This window comes from Homarus americanus, unplaced genomic scaffold (assembly GCF_018991925.1).
Source record: "Homarus americanus isolate GMGI-L3 unplaced genomic scaffold, GMGI_Hamer_2.0 scaffold56910, whole genome shotgun sequence".
Lineage (NCBI taxonomy): Eukaryota > Metazoa > Arthropoda > Malacostraca > Decapoda > Nephropidae > Homarus > Homarus americanus.
Window position 1 is genome coordinate 893,425 of NW_024750825.1, and position 18,874 is coordinate 912,298.

At 37.4% G+C, this 18,874-nt stretch overlaps 1 protein-coding gene across 1 annotated transcript in view; it reads right to left on the reverse strand.

Moving 5' to 3' along the window:
• Positions 1 to 18,874, reverse strand: part of LOC121854215 (G-protein coupled receptor GRL101-like) — a 121,192-nt gene that overhangs the window by 19,953 nt on the left and 82,365 nt on the right. Inside the window, exons 7-12 of the mRNA XM_042348722.1 lie at positions 12,412 to 12,546; positions 10,199 to 10,348; positions 7,453 to 7,590; positions 6,689 to 6,805; positions 4,161 to 4,277; positions 1,227 to 1,364 (exon numbers count right to left, since the gene is read on the reverse strand). Coding sequence (XP_042204656.1) covers positions 1,227 to 1,364; positions 4,161 to 4,277; positions 6,689 to 6,805; positions 7,453 to 7,590; positions 10,199 to 10,348; positions 12,412 to 12,546 — 795 coding nt within the window. The remainder of the gene's footprint in view (positions 1 to 1,226; positions 1,365 to 4,160; positions 4,278 to 6,688; positions 6,806 to 7,452; positions 7,591 to 10,198; positions 10,349 to 12,411; positions 12,547 to 18,874) is intronic.

Genomic DNA, 18,874 nt, shown 5'->3' on the forward strand with positions numbered 1-18,874 from the left:
GTTATCATCGTGTCTCCCTCTCCACTCATCCTCCCCTCAAATCGGTTACCCTTTGGTGGGGGGTGGTTGACCACAGACAAACCCCACCTCCCTCAACCATAAACAAGCCATATCTCTCTCTCTCTCTCTCTCTCTCTCTTAACCTCCTCCACCTCTCAGTTCATCCCCATTATCCTTTCTCTGTTCACCAGGTCAAATTAATTTCCATGATATTTAAATAAACATGAATAAAACAGTTTATATATCTAAATTATTGATAATCACAAGAAAAAAATACAATACCCATTTACAATAATAATTTAAACCCACAAAACTTAACTTACAAATTAAATTCATTAAATATTACACCCTCCAGGTTCAGTTGCTCGCTGTCGCCGATATATTGAACGTTTTCTCCTTTTTCTGCACAAGTATTTCAAATTCATTTCCAAGCATTGACCAAATGTTGATGTATAGGTTTGAAAAACAAGTAACTTGAGGAAAAGGGACATTTGCTTAAAAAAAAATATTTAAAGTAGCTCTCATCTTTGAATCTCCTGCACTAGATGGGCCACTACTAGCACCATCTGGCTGGTATATATAAGGCAGTCAGCGTGCCTGCGGCGCTGCCTATTTATTGACTTAATTATCTGCTTTTTGCCGAGGGAGAGGCGACCAGTATTATTACTTTACAATTGAAGAGGTAGAAGACCAGTACGATCACCATTTCATCAATAGAGGAGGGTAAAAGGATACTTTATCATTATTTTTACCTTTCCACCGAGGGGAGAAATGGGAGGCTAACAGATCAGTGCTATCACTCCGTGGGAGAGGGAGATAACATTATCATTACTTGTCTCCAATGACTTAAGGCAAATGTAACTTCACCCTAGGGAGATTATAAATTATTATTATTGCTGTCTTCCAGGAAGGATGTCAACACTGTTAATAACCTTCCGAGGATTTATATTAATATTTGTGTCCTTTCCCAAGAATTATTGTTATCCCCCGGGGAAGTGCCCTGACTATTTTTAACACTATTGTTCAATAACCGACTATTTTGTTTTTTTTCACGTTTGATAGACATTGTCCTTCCTCAAGAGCATAACAGATTACTGTTACTGCCATTTCCCTCCGAGACAACAGACCAGTTGCTAGGAGGAGTCCCCTCGTACCTAATCTATGTTTAGGAGTTATATGGACACTTCTGGTATTTCTAATGATTTATACGGTCGACGAGAACTTACTGCAGTTCAGTAGGTGGGAGCCGTCAGCACAGCCGTGGTGTCGCTCGCGGAACACAATACACCGTTCCTCTGCTGGTATACACTGACCGTGACTAGCACACAAAAATCCAAGCGGTTCACACTCCGAGCTCTCGTCCTCTGTAAAGATAAAAAATATGTCAACATTAGCCATAGTAGTATGAAGTGCATCACCCAGGGTGGCGTGAGTAATGGACTGGGATCTAGTCCATGCATACGGGGCATCGAAATAAACATCTCTCATTCTATTCACTGAAAGTTGGAGGAAGGTTTATCATGCTATCGGCAATGCACATATAAAATATAAGCCAAAACGGAATTTATGCTTCTTTTCGGGTTTCTACAGTTTCGATAGCATTGCTCAGAACGTTCAAAATAACCTGTAAGATATCTGCATGATCCTCCTTTGTTTTGATGGGTGGGGGAGGGGGGGTCCAGATGATAGAACTTGACTAATGAATACATGATCCTCTTGATAGTTCTTTTATGCCAGGGTCCTTCATTCTTCTGTATGTATTTGTTTTCTCAGTCAAAAAAAAAATAATGTGAATAAAACAAACTAAGTACACGCACTGCAAATACAAGTTTGTTTGTATATTTTGAAATTACAACATTTAACAGTCTGCTTAAATTAAATAAAGTAAATATGCATTATGCGCTATCTATGAAAGAGTTGATCTCATTTACTGTCAATTTTACATGTAAACACAAGTTGCATTATCACATGTTGACAAACTTATCACTGCAATCATGGTAATCCACTGATGGTTGTGCTGTGTATGTGTAAGTACTTGGAAAAAAAACCATTTCAGCCTGTTCTGAGGCAATATGTTTGTATTCTTAACAAGCAGGTTTACTGCTAGAACAGATACAATCGTTTTATTTGATTTTGATATCTCTTATACTGTAGCAGATTGATCATACAATATAAGTTTAGGCTGTTAACGTGTATGCCGATAATGACAAAAGAGTATCAACAAACTGAGTAAGCCTGGCATTATCTGATGCTGTAGAACATAAAGTAATTACAGTTGAACAGTTAGCGTTTTTTATTAATGGTATAATTTGTGTACATTCATTTATACTATATCTCCAACTTTTATAATTTCTCGTCATCTTTTTTTCGTGAAATGACTTGTTAGACCAAAGGTCTTTAATTACTACATTATAAAACTTCAATTACTAAAATTCAATAATAACGGACATTCATTAACATGGGCACAGAAGACCTCCATCATACTTAAAATAATTGTATGTTAATGAATCACATAATATTATGGTGGCTCTCCCTCCTACTCCTGAATGGTGGTCTTTCCTTTCAACACTCTTCTTGTTCTCTCTACCTCCTGAGCCGGCATGGTCCCTTCCCCTGTCAACACCAGGTTAGTGAACACCATTCATACACCAGAATAGTGATATATCCCCTCTTAGTGGTCGACTGCTCCAACTCCAGTAGGGTGTCCTGCCCCATCCAATACCAGTATGGTGTTTCCACTCTCGTCATCACCATGATTTGCCCCTTCTCCAACAACAGTAAGATGAACTCGTCCTCCAACACCATCATGCTGGCCTCTCCCCTCAACACCATCATGCTGGCCTCTCCCCTCAACACCAGCCCGATGGCTTCCTCTCTTACTGGATTTACATAGAGCTCTTCAACTTCCCCTCCCTTTGTAAGAGAAAAACGAACAAATAAAAAGTCATGCTATAAAAAAGGGGAATCGGGTTATTGTCATCTTTTGACCGTCAGTTTCACGTTATCAAGCTGCCGGACTACACGTGTGCAGCATGACATCACCCACACACACACATGGGTATGAGCGATGTAATGAGGAGTGAGTGAAAAGATATACCGCACTTACATGAATGCAATTAAAAAATGCTGAATATATGTACAGAACAATGAACCGCTGTCCGCTTTTCACAGAATTGAACTTATCGTAGTTGTCATGATCAAGTTTCAAGTGCTGTTTTTCCCTGAGTGGATGAATTTTCTCTCAGAATAATATTATCATTATTTTACCTGAAATCTGCTGAAGTTATTCTTAAGAGGAATAGTTACAGACACATTTCAATGTATTATTACTGATGACTTTTCCCCAAATTCTGCTATTTTTTTACCCCATTATATGAAAATTACCAACAATAACAAAAGTGTGAGAGTTGATTTTTAGACTAGTTCAACCTCGAAATAGACGCTCAGCTTGGTTACTAGCCTGATGTTTGTTCAGCGAAAATTTTAGACACTACTCTGCAAGACCTGATGCATACATGACAGTTTTGATACTGAAATAATTATATACCTATAAAATATTTTAAGTACATGAATATCTGACTTTCCTGGACATAAAACTGTTTTTATCGGTTTATAACGGGTAGGGTGGAGATAACAATGATAACGTTTTGGTAATCAAAGAACAAAAACTATCACATTGGATGGAAACGACTTTTTTTTACTCTCTCTCTCTCTCTCTCTCTCTCTCTCTCTCTCTCTCTCTCTCTCTCTCTATATATATATATATATATATATATATATATATATATATATATATATATATATATATATATATATATATATATATATATATATATATATATATATATATATATATATATATAATAGAAAATGAGGGAAAGTAAAAGAAAAAGTCCTTTCCATCCAATGTGATAGTTTTTGTTCTTTGATTTTTTTCATGTAGATCCACAATGAAAACGTGGATAAGATAAATCTTGATAAAATCACGCAGGGAAAAGGGAAACGATGTACTTCTAGGAGTACAGATTACCAAACACACTTGGCAGCACTTAAACCCAATAAAGCTGTTCTCACGTAACTTTATAGTGCTCATCGATCACACAATATTACAGCGAGACCTAGACGGTAGATATTATGTCATTAAAAAAATTAATACTCACCACAGTAGAGCTCGTCGGACTTGTCAGGACAGTCAGGGATGTGATCACACCAGAAATCCTGACGTAAACACTGACCCGTATGACACTTAACGTGACCTGGGCTGCACTGGTGATCATCTGCCGAGGTTAATATGAATTATCATAAGTCTCATAAGTCGACAAATGTGTGTGTGACTGTTTTATCTCTACATTATATGTATACAAGCCATAGAAGATAGTGTCTAAAATAGTCATTCAAGCTTAAGTATCCCGGGTGTGTAAGTGGGTAGCGGAGGTGTGATCCACCAAATTCAATTAATGAGCTCGCATATTCACGAGAGACTCGAATACCCATTCGTCCTTTTAGTCTTCTTGGGTCCCTAATGCTATCAGCTCTAGCACCAAGCACCTCAGTAGTTGCAATGAGTTCGTACATCTGTAAAACATAATTTAACCTCCTACTCGTAGACTCGAGCTCTTAGCATAGTGACAGGCAATGCGTTACATTTAGCTACTGAGTGTAAAGAATAACAGTAATTTGTCGATAGTTAATTGGATACCCATTCGTCCTAGTAGACATCTTGGTTCTCTAATAAGCGAAAGCTACCAAGTCTTGATATCGACTCCTTTTTCTAAGAGACAATTGTGTGTCTTGGACCTAATGGTGATTAAATTTAAAAATTGTTCCTTCACCTACATATCATAAAGATACTCATTAGCATGAATATACCGTAAAGGAGACAGAAGACTGAAGAGAGTTTTGCTGCTGAGGATAGACACTCATTGTTATATTAATTCATATTTGATATCGGCTTCACAAGACATCACGAAGACCATCGGGTCAGATTCAACTCCTCTCAGCACCGCAACAGAGAAAGTGTGGACTTTAGACTTCATAACCTTAATTCTAGGCAGGCAAACATCAGTACTTCTACCGTAACGCTAGGAACTCAAAGCTCTCGTCTCAGGATAATTTAACTAAATAAATATTAGTTAAATTCCAAAAGTTTTATTCTGTAAAGGCCAGGCATATCCGAGAAAAGCCACCACTTTTGTCTTGAACCATCCGCACCCAACCTAGCTGCACTCGGACTGAACACCATCTATTCGTCTGAAACCGGATACTGAATCTTAGTCTTCAGTTCATGATCAACAGTATGAGAGAAACAATGTCATAAGAAGGATCATGTCTCAACGGTATTCCAGCAAAAAAAAAAATTAAATGTAATTCATTTTATTTACTGAGCTCCATTGTTCGTTCATAATAATCATGCAATTTCTTACCATATGTTTATATGTCCTTGTGTGTGTGTAATCATAAATGAATTGAGTTAAGTTGTAAACCAGGACTTTCTAGGAAGTGGCTGGTGTGTGGCTGTTGATAATAACCCATTAACTTTACAAAAACAGTCTACCTTCTTATTATACCTCGAAAATGTGCGCAAAATATTAATATAAATGCAAATTTTCTTTAATGGACATTTTATTATGATTCAACTTTTTGTCTAGTGCATTGCTAGAATGGCCGACACAAGAGAATTGCACGATATGTACTGTTCATAACAGGTCCATCACAATGATTGTCTGGATTAATAACAGTCGTTTGTGACGTGTCAGCACTAATTGACTGTAGTGATGTTGCCGTTTCTGGTGATCTATTCCTGTAAAAATTCCTAATTGACAATGCAATCACTTTTATTGTTCCAATTTCCTTGTTTTCTTCATGATGATACCTCAACTTTCACTGAGCTAGTTGCTCCACTAACACGTGGTCTTTAATCATTTCAAGTCGCAATCACATTTGTAAAAGGTTGTCAGTACCTGAAGTGAGTCCAATAAACCTGGCGACCAGTTAAGGGCAGTGCGGGTAAAAATAGTGACTACTAAGTCATCGGTACACAAGGAGAGGGGTTAACTGGCAATGAACTCGACCACTATTACTTCCCCCAACTATAGAATTAGGTATACCTCCAAAGATCCATAGGGCAGGAAGCGAGCCTTCTATCCATACAACCGAAAAGTTTCTAAATTTTGATGGACTTTCTTTGTTACAATAATTTACTCATATGACTATATACTTTTATGTACAGTCACCCAAAAAAGTCTTGTCACGAACCATGAACCCCGAGATTCAGACTCTTGAATCCGAAGCATTTATGGACAGAATAATGTATCATTGTCAACTGCTTCGGGTTCACGAGTCTGAATCTCGGGGTTCGTGGTTCGCGACAGGACTTTTTTGAGTGACTGTACCTTAAAGACTCGAGTACCGAAAGTAATAAAGAAACAGCTCATTGTGGAGACAATAACAGTCAAGGGCTGAAAATAACAAAATTGGGTTATATTACTATATCAGTTACCCAGTGCAGCGAGGAACCAATTACTGTAGCAAAATAATAAAATGAGGCATTCAGATAGCATACAGTATAGAGAAGGCGTCAATTGTAGGAGGAAAACAGCACATGATGGAAATACAAACACTTAAATTACTGAAGGAATGACACACAAGGCACATGACAATAAGGAGAGACACATAAACCAAAACTCACTGCAGTAGAGCTCATCCGACTTATCGTAACAGTCAAAGTGAAGGTCACATCGGTCAGTCGGTGGAACACACTGTCCACTATCACATCGCCACTGACCCCCCAGACACTCCGGGGCCGCTGTAACGTCAGGAGTACTAATTATAATAAGTACATGCCACCTAAGGTAATACTTAAGTGTAACAGGATAGCATGTTTAAAGGATAAATGTAGCGTAGTTAGTAATACATCTCGCAGCAATTGTTTTAGTAGTCAAGCGTCAGCATTATTAAAGATGGGTACTGTGTTTTTTTTACCCCTGCGATAAATAGAATAGATGTGGTTATTGTATTGTAGTTTGTGTAATGTACAAGTATATATTACAGTGACCTTTAACACTGTTTTAAGTTCAGTAAGCCACTTTTATGCATTCCTTCAAATACCAAGTTGTGAAAATGATTTTACGCGTAAATCCTTGAGAAGTCGAGTCTTGAAGCTGTTTCTTCGACAACCATCGGAGTTTGTATTTCTTACTAACAGAGATGACTATCAGATACCCATTATAGTCATCAATAACGGACACCACCATCAAAAACTTTACAGAGACTCGGTACTCCCAAGATTTTTCACTAACTTAAACAAACACCAATGCAGTACTAAATTTGGGTATTTTAAACCATTACTAATAAGTCATTATTAACAAACCATCACTATTAACAACAGTAATCAGTATGGTAGATGAAATTTAGTACTCACAAGTCTATCACAGACAACCAAAAAATACTCACGACAGTCTTCCTCGTCCTCGCCATGGAGACAGTCCATCTTCCTGTCACAGCGTAGCCTGGCGGGGATACAGCGGCCTTCCGAACAAGGGAACCACTCCCCATCTGGCCCCGCCCACTCGCACATCTCGCTCACCTTCGCTGTAAATATCCCGAAAAAATGTATAGTGTTACCACATACATGATCCATATTTTCCTATTCAATATATGTTAAAGCCTCGGTAATTCAGACACGGTGAGTGGGTACGAGTTCCGAGTACTTTCTCAATAGGTACCATAACGAAAGACTTTACGATAAGTAGCACATTAACAAAAGATAAGAAATACACGATACACACTCTTGCACATATTATACGTAATATTACAGGTAAATTGACTAGGTATATATAATGTGTCCATATGTTTTTTATCTGCCATTGAAGGACTGTAAAGTACTCGAAACATTTTTAATTTTCAAACAACAGCGTATATACTGTGATTTAATTCCTGCAGAGAGAGAGAGATTAGCCTTGTAATGATCACTCCTGTGCTAGAAGTTGAAAAAAAAAACTCATTACACGAAGTAAATGTACTGTTGGTTGTACATATTAATTTATTCATTAAGGTTCAAAGAATACTAGATTACAGCTTATTATTTTGATAATAGTATCGCTACAAAAAAAATCGACATATACTCGATGAAAGAATTAGTCAATTAAAGATCAGTCTGATACAATTATAAATGTTCTATGATTCAAACATAATATGAAAACAGCAATGTTATAGATGAAGTGTTTGACTATGAAATGAATGCAGTTACTTTCATTTGGGTTGGTGGTTTCTGAGAGTAAACACACTGTCTTGCCCACTGCCCTTCCCCCCAGGTAATAATAGCTCGAGTGATAATTAATTGGAAAGGGAGCTGTTGAAGGATTTGGATCAGAACTGAGTGCCGTCAGTTATTGTTGCGGAGTCAGTGAGCTTAATTCTAATTGTTTTTGTTACGAAATCCACTAAGGGTAACACCGCATACCACATCCGTAGGGACCTGCTGAGGGGATGAGGTACAAATTAGGTCTTTAGCTTACGTTTCTTATCAAGCCTCTGTTTCAGTTGATTTCATCGAGTCGTGGGATATCATCTGAGAAACTGGGTAATGAAGCCTAAGAGACTTGAGAAGGAATCCAAATATAGTTAGGTGCGAGATGAGCAGAATTAATGAGGTTTGGTACCTTGAAGTGCACAGCAATTTGAAGGAGAAAAGTTAGTTTTTATTTACTTCGGGAATCAAATGTTGTGTTGAAACGATGGGAAAGAATTGTAGAGTGAAAGGAGAGAAGATTCTGAGTGATTAATATTCAAATGAGAATTTGCAAAGGTTCCTCAGTAGATGAAAGCAAGTGTAATAAGTGAACAGATTAATTGAGTTCCAGATCCGTTGAAGGACGAGTTGGTACATTATGTCACATGATTATGGTGCCGTGTATAAAGTCGTCTTCAAAATATAAATAATGAGATTAGTTAAGGCTAGTCCTTGTTGTTGATACGTATCACACAGTTCAGATGGATTTCAGATTTCAGAAAGATAATAAAAATCACAAATAAGTTTGTGTAGAAAATTCAGATCACACATGGAGAATAGAAAAAAAAGTGTCGAAACCACTTACTTTTGGCGGGAGCTAATCTTCCGTGCAAACGACCTCTGCCACACTCAGAATGTGTCAATATGTAGTATATTTGTGCAGTATAGTTCCACCAAAATTACTTACATGATAGCATGTTAATTTAGGAAAATTAACTTGAATATAGACAAATACGAATAACGACAAGTTAAGGCAGGAGGTAACTGTTTTAGTTCAAATTTATTCGACCGACGTGGAGAGCATTACATAAATTAGTTAGTTTTATTAACTATAAAAAATAATTTTAGATAATTTAATTGATTAGACATATGCAGGAAATTTTTGAGACAATAAGTTTATATTCATTAGCATTGGCTGATAAATTATTCTTCATGAATTATGTACAAAATAAGGATTAAATGAGACAAGGAAGCTGACTGCTATATTCAAGATACAAAAGTAGTTATAAATTAATATAAAACAGCTGATGTTTCTTGTTTCAAGCTAAGAGTATAATTTATAATAAAACACATAAAATGTATCTCCAAATTATTTAATTAATCTCATACAAAAATGAGGTACAGTTGAATTTAATAAACTACAAGATTTACTGAATGTAGTAGAATCTGTTTTGTGAATTGCAGACGGGATACACAAAGAGCAAAATATCTTAATATCCTTTTGTGAACTACCATGGCGATCCTGCTCCTCCTCACAAGAACAACGACTCATCTCTGAATTCCCCCCCTAATGTTTTTAACTCGATCAATTTAGGATTTATGCTAACAATTAAGTCGGTGTAGGTTATGTTATTCAACCAGTTATGTTTCCTTTTGGGGAAAAATAATTGATATGGTTCAAAGGATTTGTTTCCTTTATTTTTAATTTATAAATGTCATAGTACAAATTTTCCTGACATGTATTAAAGTTTTCAGTGATGCTTTGATAATATTTTTTGCTTCAGGCAGCGATTGCCGAAATAGTGATAAAACACCTCTGCTTCATACAACCATCAAATAATTTTCAATATAGTTACTAGGTGGGACTATGATGCTCAGTGTCATTATATAATACTAATATGAGGTGGGGTGACTCGTCAAAGTTTCGGCATCAAGTGTTTCATGGACAAATTATTTTCCCATACTTACAACAGCCTGTTTCGTCAGACACCTGGTCCCCGTTGTGGCAGTGGTTGAGTCCGTCACAGAGGTATTTAGCTGCAACACACCTGTCCTTCTGACGTTGATAGTTTGACACCACGCATGTGATGGCTACTCCAACTTTGCACACTGCTACACCTGGCATAATAGTATCAGTTATTAGTTGCCTCACCAAAAAGATTACTCCTTCTCCTTACGTTACCAGACGTACTTTACCGTGACATCTTCTAATACTTGCAAACTTATCGACAAAATTTACACTATTAGTTTAACTATAGTTAATGCTACAAACACCAAGCACTTGGATTAGTCCCTATCACTCTGAATTCAACTAAACAGTCACCCCTCAGTTCATCAAGTACAGTTACTTCTCAGTTCATCACAGTCACCTCCCCATTTCATTTGAGGTTTAATAACCTTTACGATCCTATTTCTTGTGACAAAAGGTAAATTTAACAGCTGACAGGTTGTTGTTTACTTGTCTCTGGTATTCTTTGCCCTGCCTCACTGAAAGGCGAATACATAAAGTTTTACAAAATTTCGTATCTTTATTAATTTTTGCTTTTAACACATCGTTAGTAGTGTAGTTGTCCCTTTTAATTGAAGACTCCACTAATATTACTGGTAAAGGATAAAGAGAGGGTTGCAACCATATTATTTGGGGGGACTTATTTAATAGGAGGAAAATAAAATATTATAGGAATGTGAATATATACGGTTTTCCTTCGGAATTTTATGATCTTATCATAACTCCCTAAGGAAGACCGAAAATTAAAACCTCTAATGAAGTCAGACTACACGTTTGCTATATAAAGTCTTTACGGAATTTGTTTTGAATCAGTGATTTTTTGGGTAGTGACTTGTGTATTTCATTAACTTAATGAACTTCTGGAACTTTGAATTCCTTTACACCGTTATGAAATGACCTTTTAAGTCTTTACCAATTCAGCGTCATTCATCCTCTTAGAACTGTCATAGTTTATTATTATGATAATTCTACCTTTGGATTGTTTAATATTTATCCTGACAGTGATACAGCCGAAAATAGATCCACCCATCACAAACACCTTTACATACAGCCTTACTTTACCAAGTATTGCCAGGTAAAATTGCGAGCACGAGATCCAGGGTGGGGTCGGTGCATCTCTGGCTGACTGTACGTACATTGATTCTACATTATTGCTCTTCGTATGCATGTTCATAACATTTTAATAATTAAAATAATAACATTGTTGTATTGGATTAACAGAATGAATCATGAGTCTGTTACAGCATAGATAAAAGGCCTGTTGTACTTTTGTTGTATTACATTATTTTCCACGGCTTTGCTCTTTGATGCCACACATCAAATGAAAAGTAATTCCTAAAATACAAAGTGCAAATATACAATAGATATACTCGTATGCGTTTCTAGGTAAGCGAGACTTCATCTGAATTTCATTTATATTTGAGTTCCGAAATCAGCACCAGAACTAAATGAAGCATTAGATACCGATTTCTACACCCGGGAAACGACATTTACATTCCTGGACCTCACTACACCGAGGTTCATGTCAGCATAGAGTAGGCTGCTTTATACATATGTATGTCTGCGGGCAGTACTATTTTCCCGGCAACTTATATAGAAAGGCAGTTCACAAATATCAACAAAGAAAAATTGGTCCGTGAACCATTAAAATAATGGTCACGTATTTATTCAGTCCCAGTAGTCCTGAATTGTCAACTGTCAGTTAGTGACATTAAATACTCAGAAAAAATAATAATTAATTCAGCCTCATTAATTTCACACAATTAAAAGAGGGTATGTAACAGCATCGTGTTGATGGAGGTGAAGGAAAATGTCCAACTTAGTCTACCAATCAACCAGTGCAAAAGCCTTACCACATCCGGCTGACTGGGAGAAGATATATCATTTATCTTAATTGATAATATTCAGTTATCTAAAAATTTAATTGACTTTTAATTCAGAATACTGAACAAGGTGCGTCAGGCCTGTGTATTTAGCATTATGTCATTAAAATAAAAATATACTGAGCAGGAAACTCGCATCATATATTTTTTTATCGTGTTCACATAGCATACGCCTTTTTAATGTTAAAACAAACACACACACACACACACACACACACACACACACACACAGTCTCTAGCAGGTGACGTACAGAGGCATCAGGGTGACCAGAAGTAGTTACTGTACCTACCAGACACTGTAGTGTACAGTCCTCCACAGTCCTCGTCTGAACACCCAACACAGTCACACTGAGAGTCGCACACGTTGCCCAGGGGGATACACTGGCTGTTGGGGCACTGGAACTCCTGTTCCCCACACTCCCCACCTGTCAGGGAGAGGGTTGGGAAAAGTAAGTGTCTGGTTGGAGAAAAAGAAAAAGTGTGGCTTAGCGAGAGAGAAACAAGAAGTTGTGCACGAGCCATGTACAGTATATGTTGATAAACACAAAGGGAAAAATAAAACACGAACTTCCTAGGGTTTTTTGTGTAATTCGCAACTTCAGGTGTGAGTACAGACTGAGTAGTAGTTAATAACAAGGCCAATGTATATACAGAAACGGAAAGTAAGATAAAGTCCCTTGGGACAGCACCTGTTCACCATGGGCAAGTCGCTAAGGAGTTACCCATACATTTTACCTGGTTACAAATCTTACTAATGACAAAATTATCGGGCTTGCACATGATGTTACTCATATTCATGTTAACAGATTCACTATGCTTAATGAAAGTATAATCTGTTCATGGTCAGTTTGTAGCAAAGCAACTTATTGGCTGGCGGACGGGCAGCCGAACAGTCGCTACAGTTCATTAGTATTTAATCTATCGTATTTATATTCTGATATTGTAAAAAACAATAACTTTTCTGTGTTGGTTTCTCTCGGGGGAGTGCAAATTCAGATCCCCATACTCAAAGTTACTAAAGCTCGGGATTATCTTTGTCCTCCTCCTCCGAATGCTTTCTAGGTAATCGATATCCATTCTGAAGTACGGTGAACCAAATCTGAACCTCATAATCCAAGCCAGCTCTCACATATGCGATATATAGTTTAAGGATAACCTCGGCAGTCTTGTAACCAACACTCATTGATATGAACCCAATTATTTTGTTAGCCTTGTTTCGAGCATAGAGGCATTATTACTGCCTTGTTTTAAGCCACAAAGGATCCGATGTTCTTCGAAGTTGTAGTTATTGCAATCATTTGGTAGTGAAATATTGAGCTAGTTACAGAAATTGGAGTAATAATTGAACTTGTGGTAGTGACAGATAATACAGTCTCAGAAACTCATGCATACCCTGGCAGTTATGGACCTCGAAAGCAATAGATGCCCGAACATTTACTGAACACTATAGATGTTAACATATCAACAAACTTATAGTAGAACATGTTTCACCTGTTCACTTAAACACGTGGCTATTGTGTAGGTACGTGTGATAGATATATGCAAAGTATAGTTGAATACGTGATAGATATATGCAAATTATAGTTAAATACTTGATACATATACAGTATGCTGTATGTGTGTCAGATACGTGATACATTTATATATGTGTGTCAGAAACGTGGTAGGACTCATGAACCTAGACATAGGTTTATGCTTGATCAATCTTCAGGTAATTGTAATTAACCTTACCCTTTCCGGAGTTCACATTCTGAAACATTTGCAAATTTTATTTATATTTGCCTGGTGTTAAGAGAACTTGTCTGTTTCTTAGAGTCAACGTTATTTTAAATCCCCTTTGAGCTACGATCTCTTTGCATTATCTTAACTAAACCACTTGAAGTATTTTAACGTTTTTAGATGAGAGAAAAGACTGTCTTAATGTATGATTTTTGAAAATCCAAGATGCGTGGAAAAATGCAACTATGAGGATTTTTTTTTTTATTTACAGTGGTAGAAAAGGAAACTACTATATTTTTTTATTTTTTTATTTGTTATGAGAAATTTATAGTGAAGGATAAATGGATAACAGTGAAGGAGTTCCTTGGGGACTCATTCCGGAGATTAGGGATGTGTTTAGAGGAGAAAGTGTCAGTGTGAGATTAATACCCCTCCTAGTTCTCTCCGATCCTGTCAAAGCGAACCGCCGAAATATTCGAGACCACTTTAACGTGATTCTCCAGGATCTCGTTAAGACCAACCTAACCTAACTTAACCTATCCTAACCTATTCTAATTTAGCCCATCCAATGTCTTCTAACCTTATTCAGATAAAGTATGATTATGTTAAAATAGTGAATGACTCCTTCATTAAGTATTAAATTTTCCATACATGCATTAATTTTCATGAAGTTATAACATCAACATAGTTATTCTTAAGCTGAAGATTAGCCTCCATATTGATGTCTGGGGTAGTTTATTGTTAGGGTGGTTAATCTTAAGAGGAAATAAACTGGTGTCTAATCTCCAGTTGATCTGAGATGACTTATGAGTGCTAAGCTATGATTGGTAACCGTATGCCACCCAGCAATTCATCCTTCATAAAATTTACGTTATATATAAATTGTGTTGTAAAATAGCTCATGATTTCACGATATCGAATAATTTTATCCTCCTTAAGACAAACGACAGAATAGAGCGAGAAAGAGAAAATATTAAAGGAAGAGATAAATTGTGCGAAAGGAGAAATAAAAGCAACAGAAAGGAGGGACAGAGAAGATTACCCGTTTGTACCCAGACGGACTCAGTGAGCGAGAGGGAGAAAAACAAGAAGTGTTGGGGAGCAAGACAACTCTCCTATTCAAACAATAAACACTTGAAGGAAAACATTAAGTAAAAGCAACGCCACTGCCGGGATACAAGATAAGCTCTTGCTGTTCTACGAAAGTGAACTAAAAATGATATGGATTAAGTTAAGGTAAAAACAGTGAAACCGAGGAAGAGAAGTAATCCAAGGAGAGAATGAAGACGACACTATGAACCAGGAGAAAGAGATTAACGAAACAGAGAGAACAAATATAGAAAGAAGACAGAGACGTATATTAAATCCACTATCCCAGTTCGTATGTAACACCTAGATTCAACAAGGATAGATGTCCTGCCCATTCTTTACCCGAGGATTTTATGGACATTTTCAAGGTAATATTTTCTGTAATCGATATTCATTTCATATGTGGGTTTTGATAGCTTGTTCACCAAGATATAATAGGTAACAAATACAAACACACACTAAGCCTGTGGGAGGCTCCAATATTTGAGATATGATGTGATTCAATAACAGAATGGATAGTGTGGCAAAATCTTTGAGACGAGAGTAGGCCACTGTGGACCTTAATACTCAACTGAAAATTAACCTCCCAAAACTTAACCTTTTGAAGATTAACCATCCTGACGTTATCAGTGGGAGTCTTAAAGTGATCCGTAGAATTGTCACTTCTCTATTTTCCGAAAAAAAATCGAGTTACCGGAATAAGTTTGATCCCGACCCATTTCGTTAGAAATAGATTAATATAATGAAAAGGACGAAGAGGCATGTTCGGTAAATTTCCTCTACATTATGCATGCATGTATGTCGACATCATATTTGAACATAGAAAAAGAAATATTTATACATGGTTTGTATTGTATATTCGTTGAAAGATCCTTACATTGTTTAAACAGTAATATGGTAAAAAATCCAAGACCACAACTTTGAAATGAACACTACCTGGCGTGAGTTGACACCCCCCTCGAGTGCAGGCTGCTTGAGTGTGTTAGAAGTGAAGAAAACAAAAATATTTTCCGAGAGAGATAAGAGACAATCTTTTCGTTCCTCCGTTTTAACTCCTCCTGAGGAACACTTACTTTTCTTGACTGCTGTGTTACCTCGGCTAGAATTCACTCATCGGTTTAAATAACGCCTTAGTGACTCACGGATCTCCTCTTCTGGATTCCAGCCAAGAATAGTGTTGCCACACTCTGCTCCTCACTGGCTCCTGAATCTAAATAAATTCTCTTACAAGACAAGTGTGTTTAATAAAAGCTTATTTGCACCCGTAACTTTGTACTGAATAGGTTTGGATATAACCTGAGTGAGGGACTACTGCCTCAGACTAGTAGCAACAACAGCATTTGCTATTACAGTGCGAATGGCGTAGTCATAGAAGTGTAGTGTTACACCTTACCCATTATTTTTTATTATTCACCGGCTGAATATTGGAAAGATATATTGGTTAAGGCTCCACCAGAGTCCTACTTCCAGTATTTTTATTTATTTATTCATTTTTTTAGGGAGGGGGTAATTTGAACTATATTATTTCATAATAAAATTGAATAAGGCTTCACCCTCATTCCAGAGTGCCAGAGTTTAAAATATTTATCAGCTAATAGTGGTAGATGGAGTTTTGATTGGCAATGGGTCGCTACTCTAATATCAACAAAATGGCTCTCCACACGTGCTTCTGCCATTCTAGTCTACCTATATCTGCGAAGCGGTTTTTCCACGTTATTGATCATCACACTGAAACAGTGTAATCTGTTCAACGTGGAAGATGACTTTCGCTGTTTCCTGTCTGTGATTCAACCACGGATACCCAATTGGTAGCAAAAATGTAATTTCAGCAATCCCGCTGAGTTTTAATTAACTAGTTGAGTATTCTTTTTGCATACGCGTAAATTTTATGTACATGCACTGCGTCACTAGTTTTTATTACCAGCTACTGGTAACACTAATAATATTAAAATATTAGAATATTAAAATCTCATACCCAGCATGCTCATTCAAGCGACGTTGCTTTGTTTGCTTCGTCGAAGAAAGATGTAGATGGGGCCACGGAGGTTAACATGTTGGAAGGAGTTGGTTATGAGGTGTGATACAAAGATTGTGAGATCAGATGATGAGATGAGGTACAGATGTTGAGGTGCAGGTAATGAGATGAGGTACAGATGTTGTGAGGTGCAGGTGATGAGGTGAGATGCAGATGTTGTGAGGTGCAGGTGATGAGATGACGTACAGATGTGAGGTGCAGGTGATGAGGTGAATTACAGATGCTATAAGGTGCAGTTAATGAGGTGAGGTACGGATGATGTGAGGTGCAGGTGATGTGGTGAGGTACAGGTGTTATGAGGTGTAAATTATGCGAGGTACAGATGTTTAGGTGCAGGTGATGAGGTGAGGTATAGATGTGAGGTGTAGGTGATGAGATGAGGTACAGATGTTGTTAAGTACAGGTGAGCTGTGGATGTTGAGGCAGCGTGAAGATGTTTGGATAAAGTGTTGATGTTGAGGAGTAATGTTCATGTGATGTGTTGATATTAATGTAACATGCTGTTGTTGAGATGTGGTGCGAGGCTAGGTGGTGGGGGTGAGGTGATGGTGGTGAGGTTAGGTGTTGGTGGTGTGGTTAGGTGGTGAGGTTAGGTGTTGGTGGTGAGGTTAGGTGTTGGTGGTGTGGTTAGGTGGTGAGGTTAGGTGTTGGTGGTGTGGTTAGGTGGTGTGGTTAGGTGGTAGGGGTGATGTGTCGTGAACCATCTACGTCAGAGTGAGAAAGAGAAAAAGGCTCAATGTAATACAAAGAAACCCTAAGGAAATATATATTAAAATCCCAATCCCTGCTCCACATGTCTGTTAACTGCCAAGGATGATATGTAAATTTATTCACCAGTACCCCTTAAAATGCATTTCCAAATACTTGTTACACCTGTCAATAAAGTTAATTATGTAATATTATTATGTAATATATATTTTAATTCCAATATTAGCAAGTATCTGCATCAACTACTGTAATGTTTTTTAATAGTGTAGACCTTTGTGCGGAGTTAACACGCTATACTAAAATACAGTTAGTCTTTTGCTCTCGAATGACGTCTAATCCTCCGAATAAAAAAACAAAAATCCCATAAATTATAATAAGCAACATTATCAAATACTGAAATAGGGTGCTATTGATAATGTAAAATTCGGTGTGTGCATAGTTAAAAACGAGCCCCCTTACTAACTATATTAGCTCAACCCATCAATACAAACTATTTGGAACTCTTTGACTATTTCACTTCTTGCCATGAGTCGTTGCTATCCACACACCCCAACACCGAGATCCTCTACCGAAGGGATTCCAATGTACATCACAGAAAGTGGTTTGGCTCTGCAAGGGATGACCCAGGTGGAGCCGAGGCACTCTCTTTTCCCTGACTTAATGATCTGGGACAAGCAATTAAACACCCTACACGTGTTCCTGATCGACACAATCAATTTACTAACAATCTTGATCTTTGTTTTACCTCTAACCCCTCACACTGTTCATACTCAATTTCTGCCCCCCTTGGGTCTTCTGATCACAATATTATTTTTATTAAATCACACTGCCAACTATGGCATTATCGGAGCGCAAACTGGCAATCCTTGCGAGAATTATTTTTCCTTGGGATGAATGCTGCTTTTCCACTCGGGACGCTTCGGTATGTGCTGACAGCATTGCTGGGGTTATACAGGGTGGTATGAGTGTATTTATCCCATCTTTTACTAAAACCTTACAATCATGGTTTGATCACTCCTGTTCTCTTGCATGTAGGGAGAGAGATAGGGGGTATCAAGTTATGAAATTATCTCATCCTATTACCCGTTGGGCCAAGCGGAATTTTATAAAAAGAAAGGTCGCTGTCCTGACTAACTCTTCTAGTCAATCCTTCTGGTCCTTAACCAAAAACATCTGTAATAACTTCTGCACTCCTTCTTTTC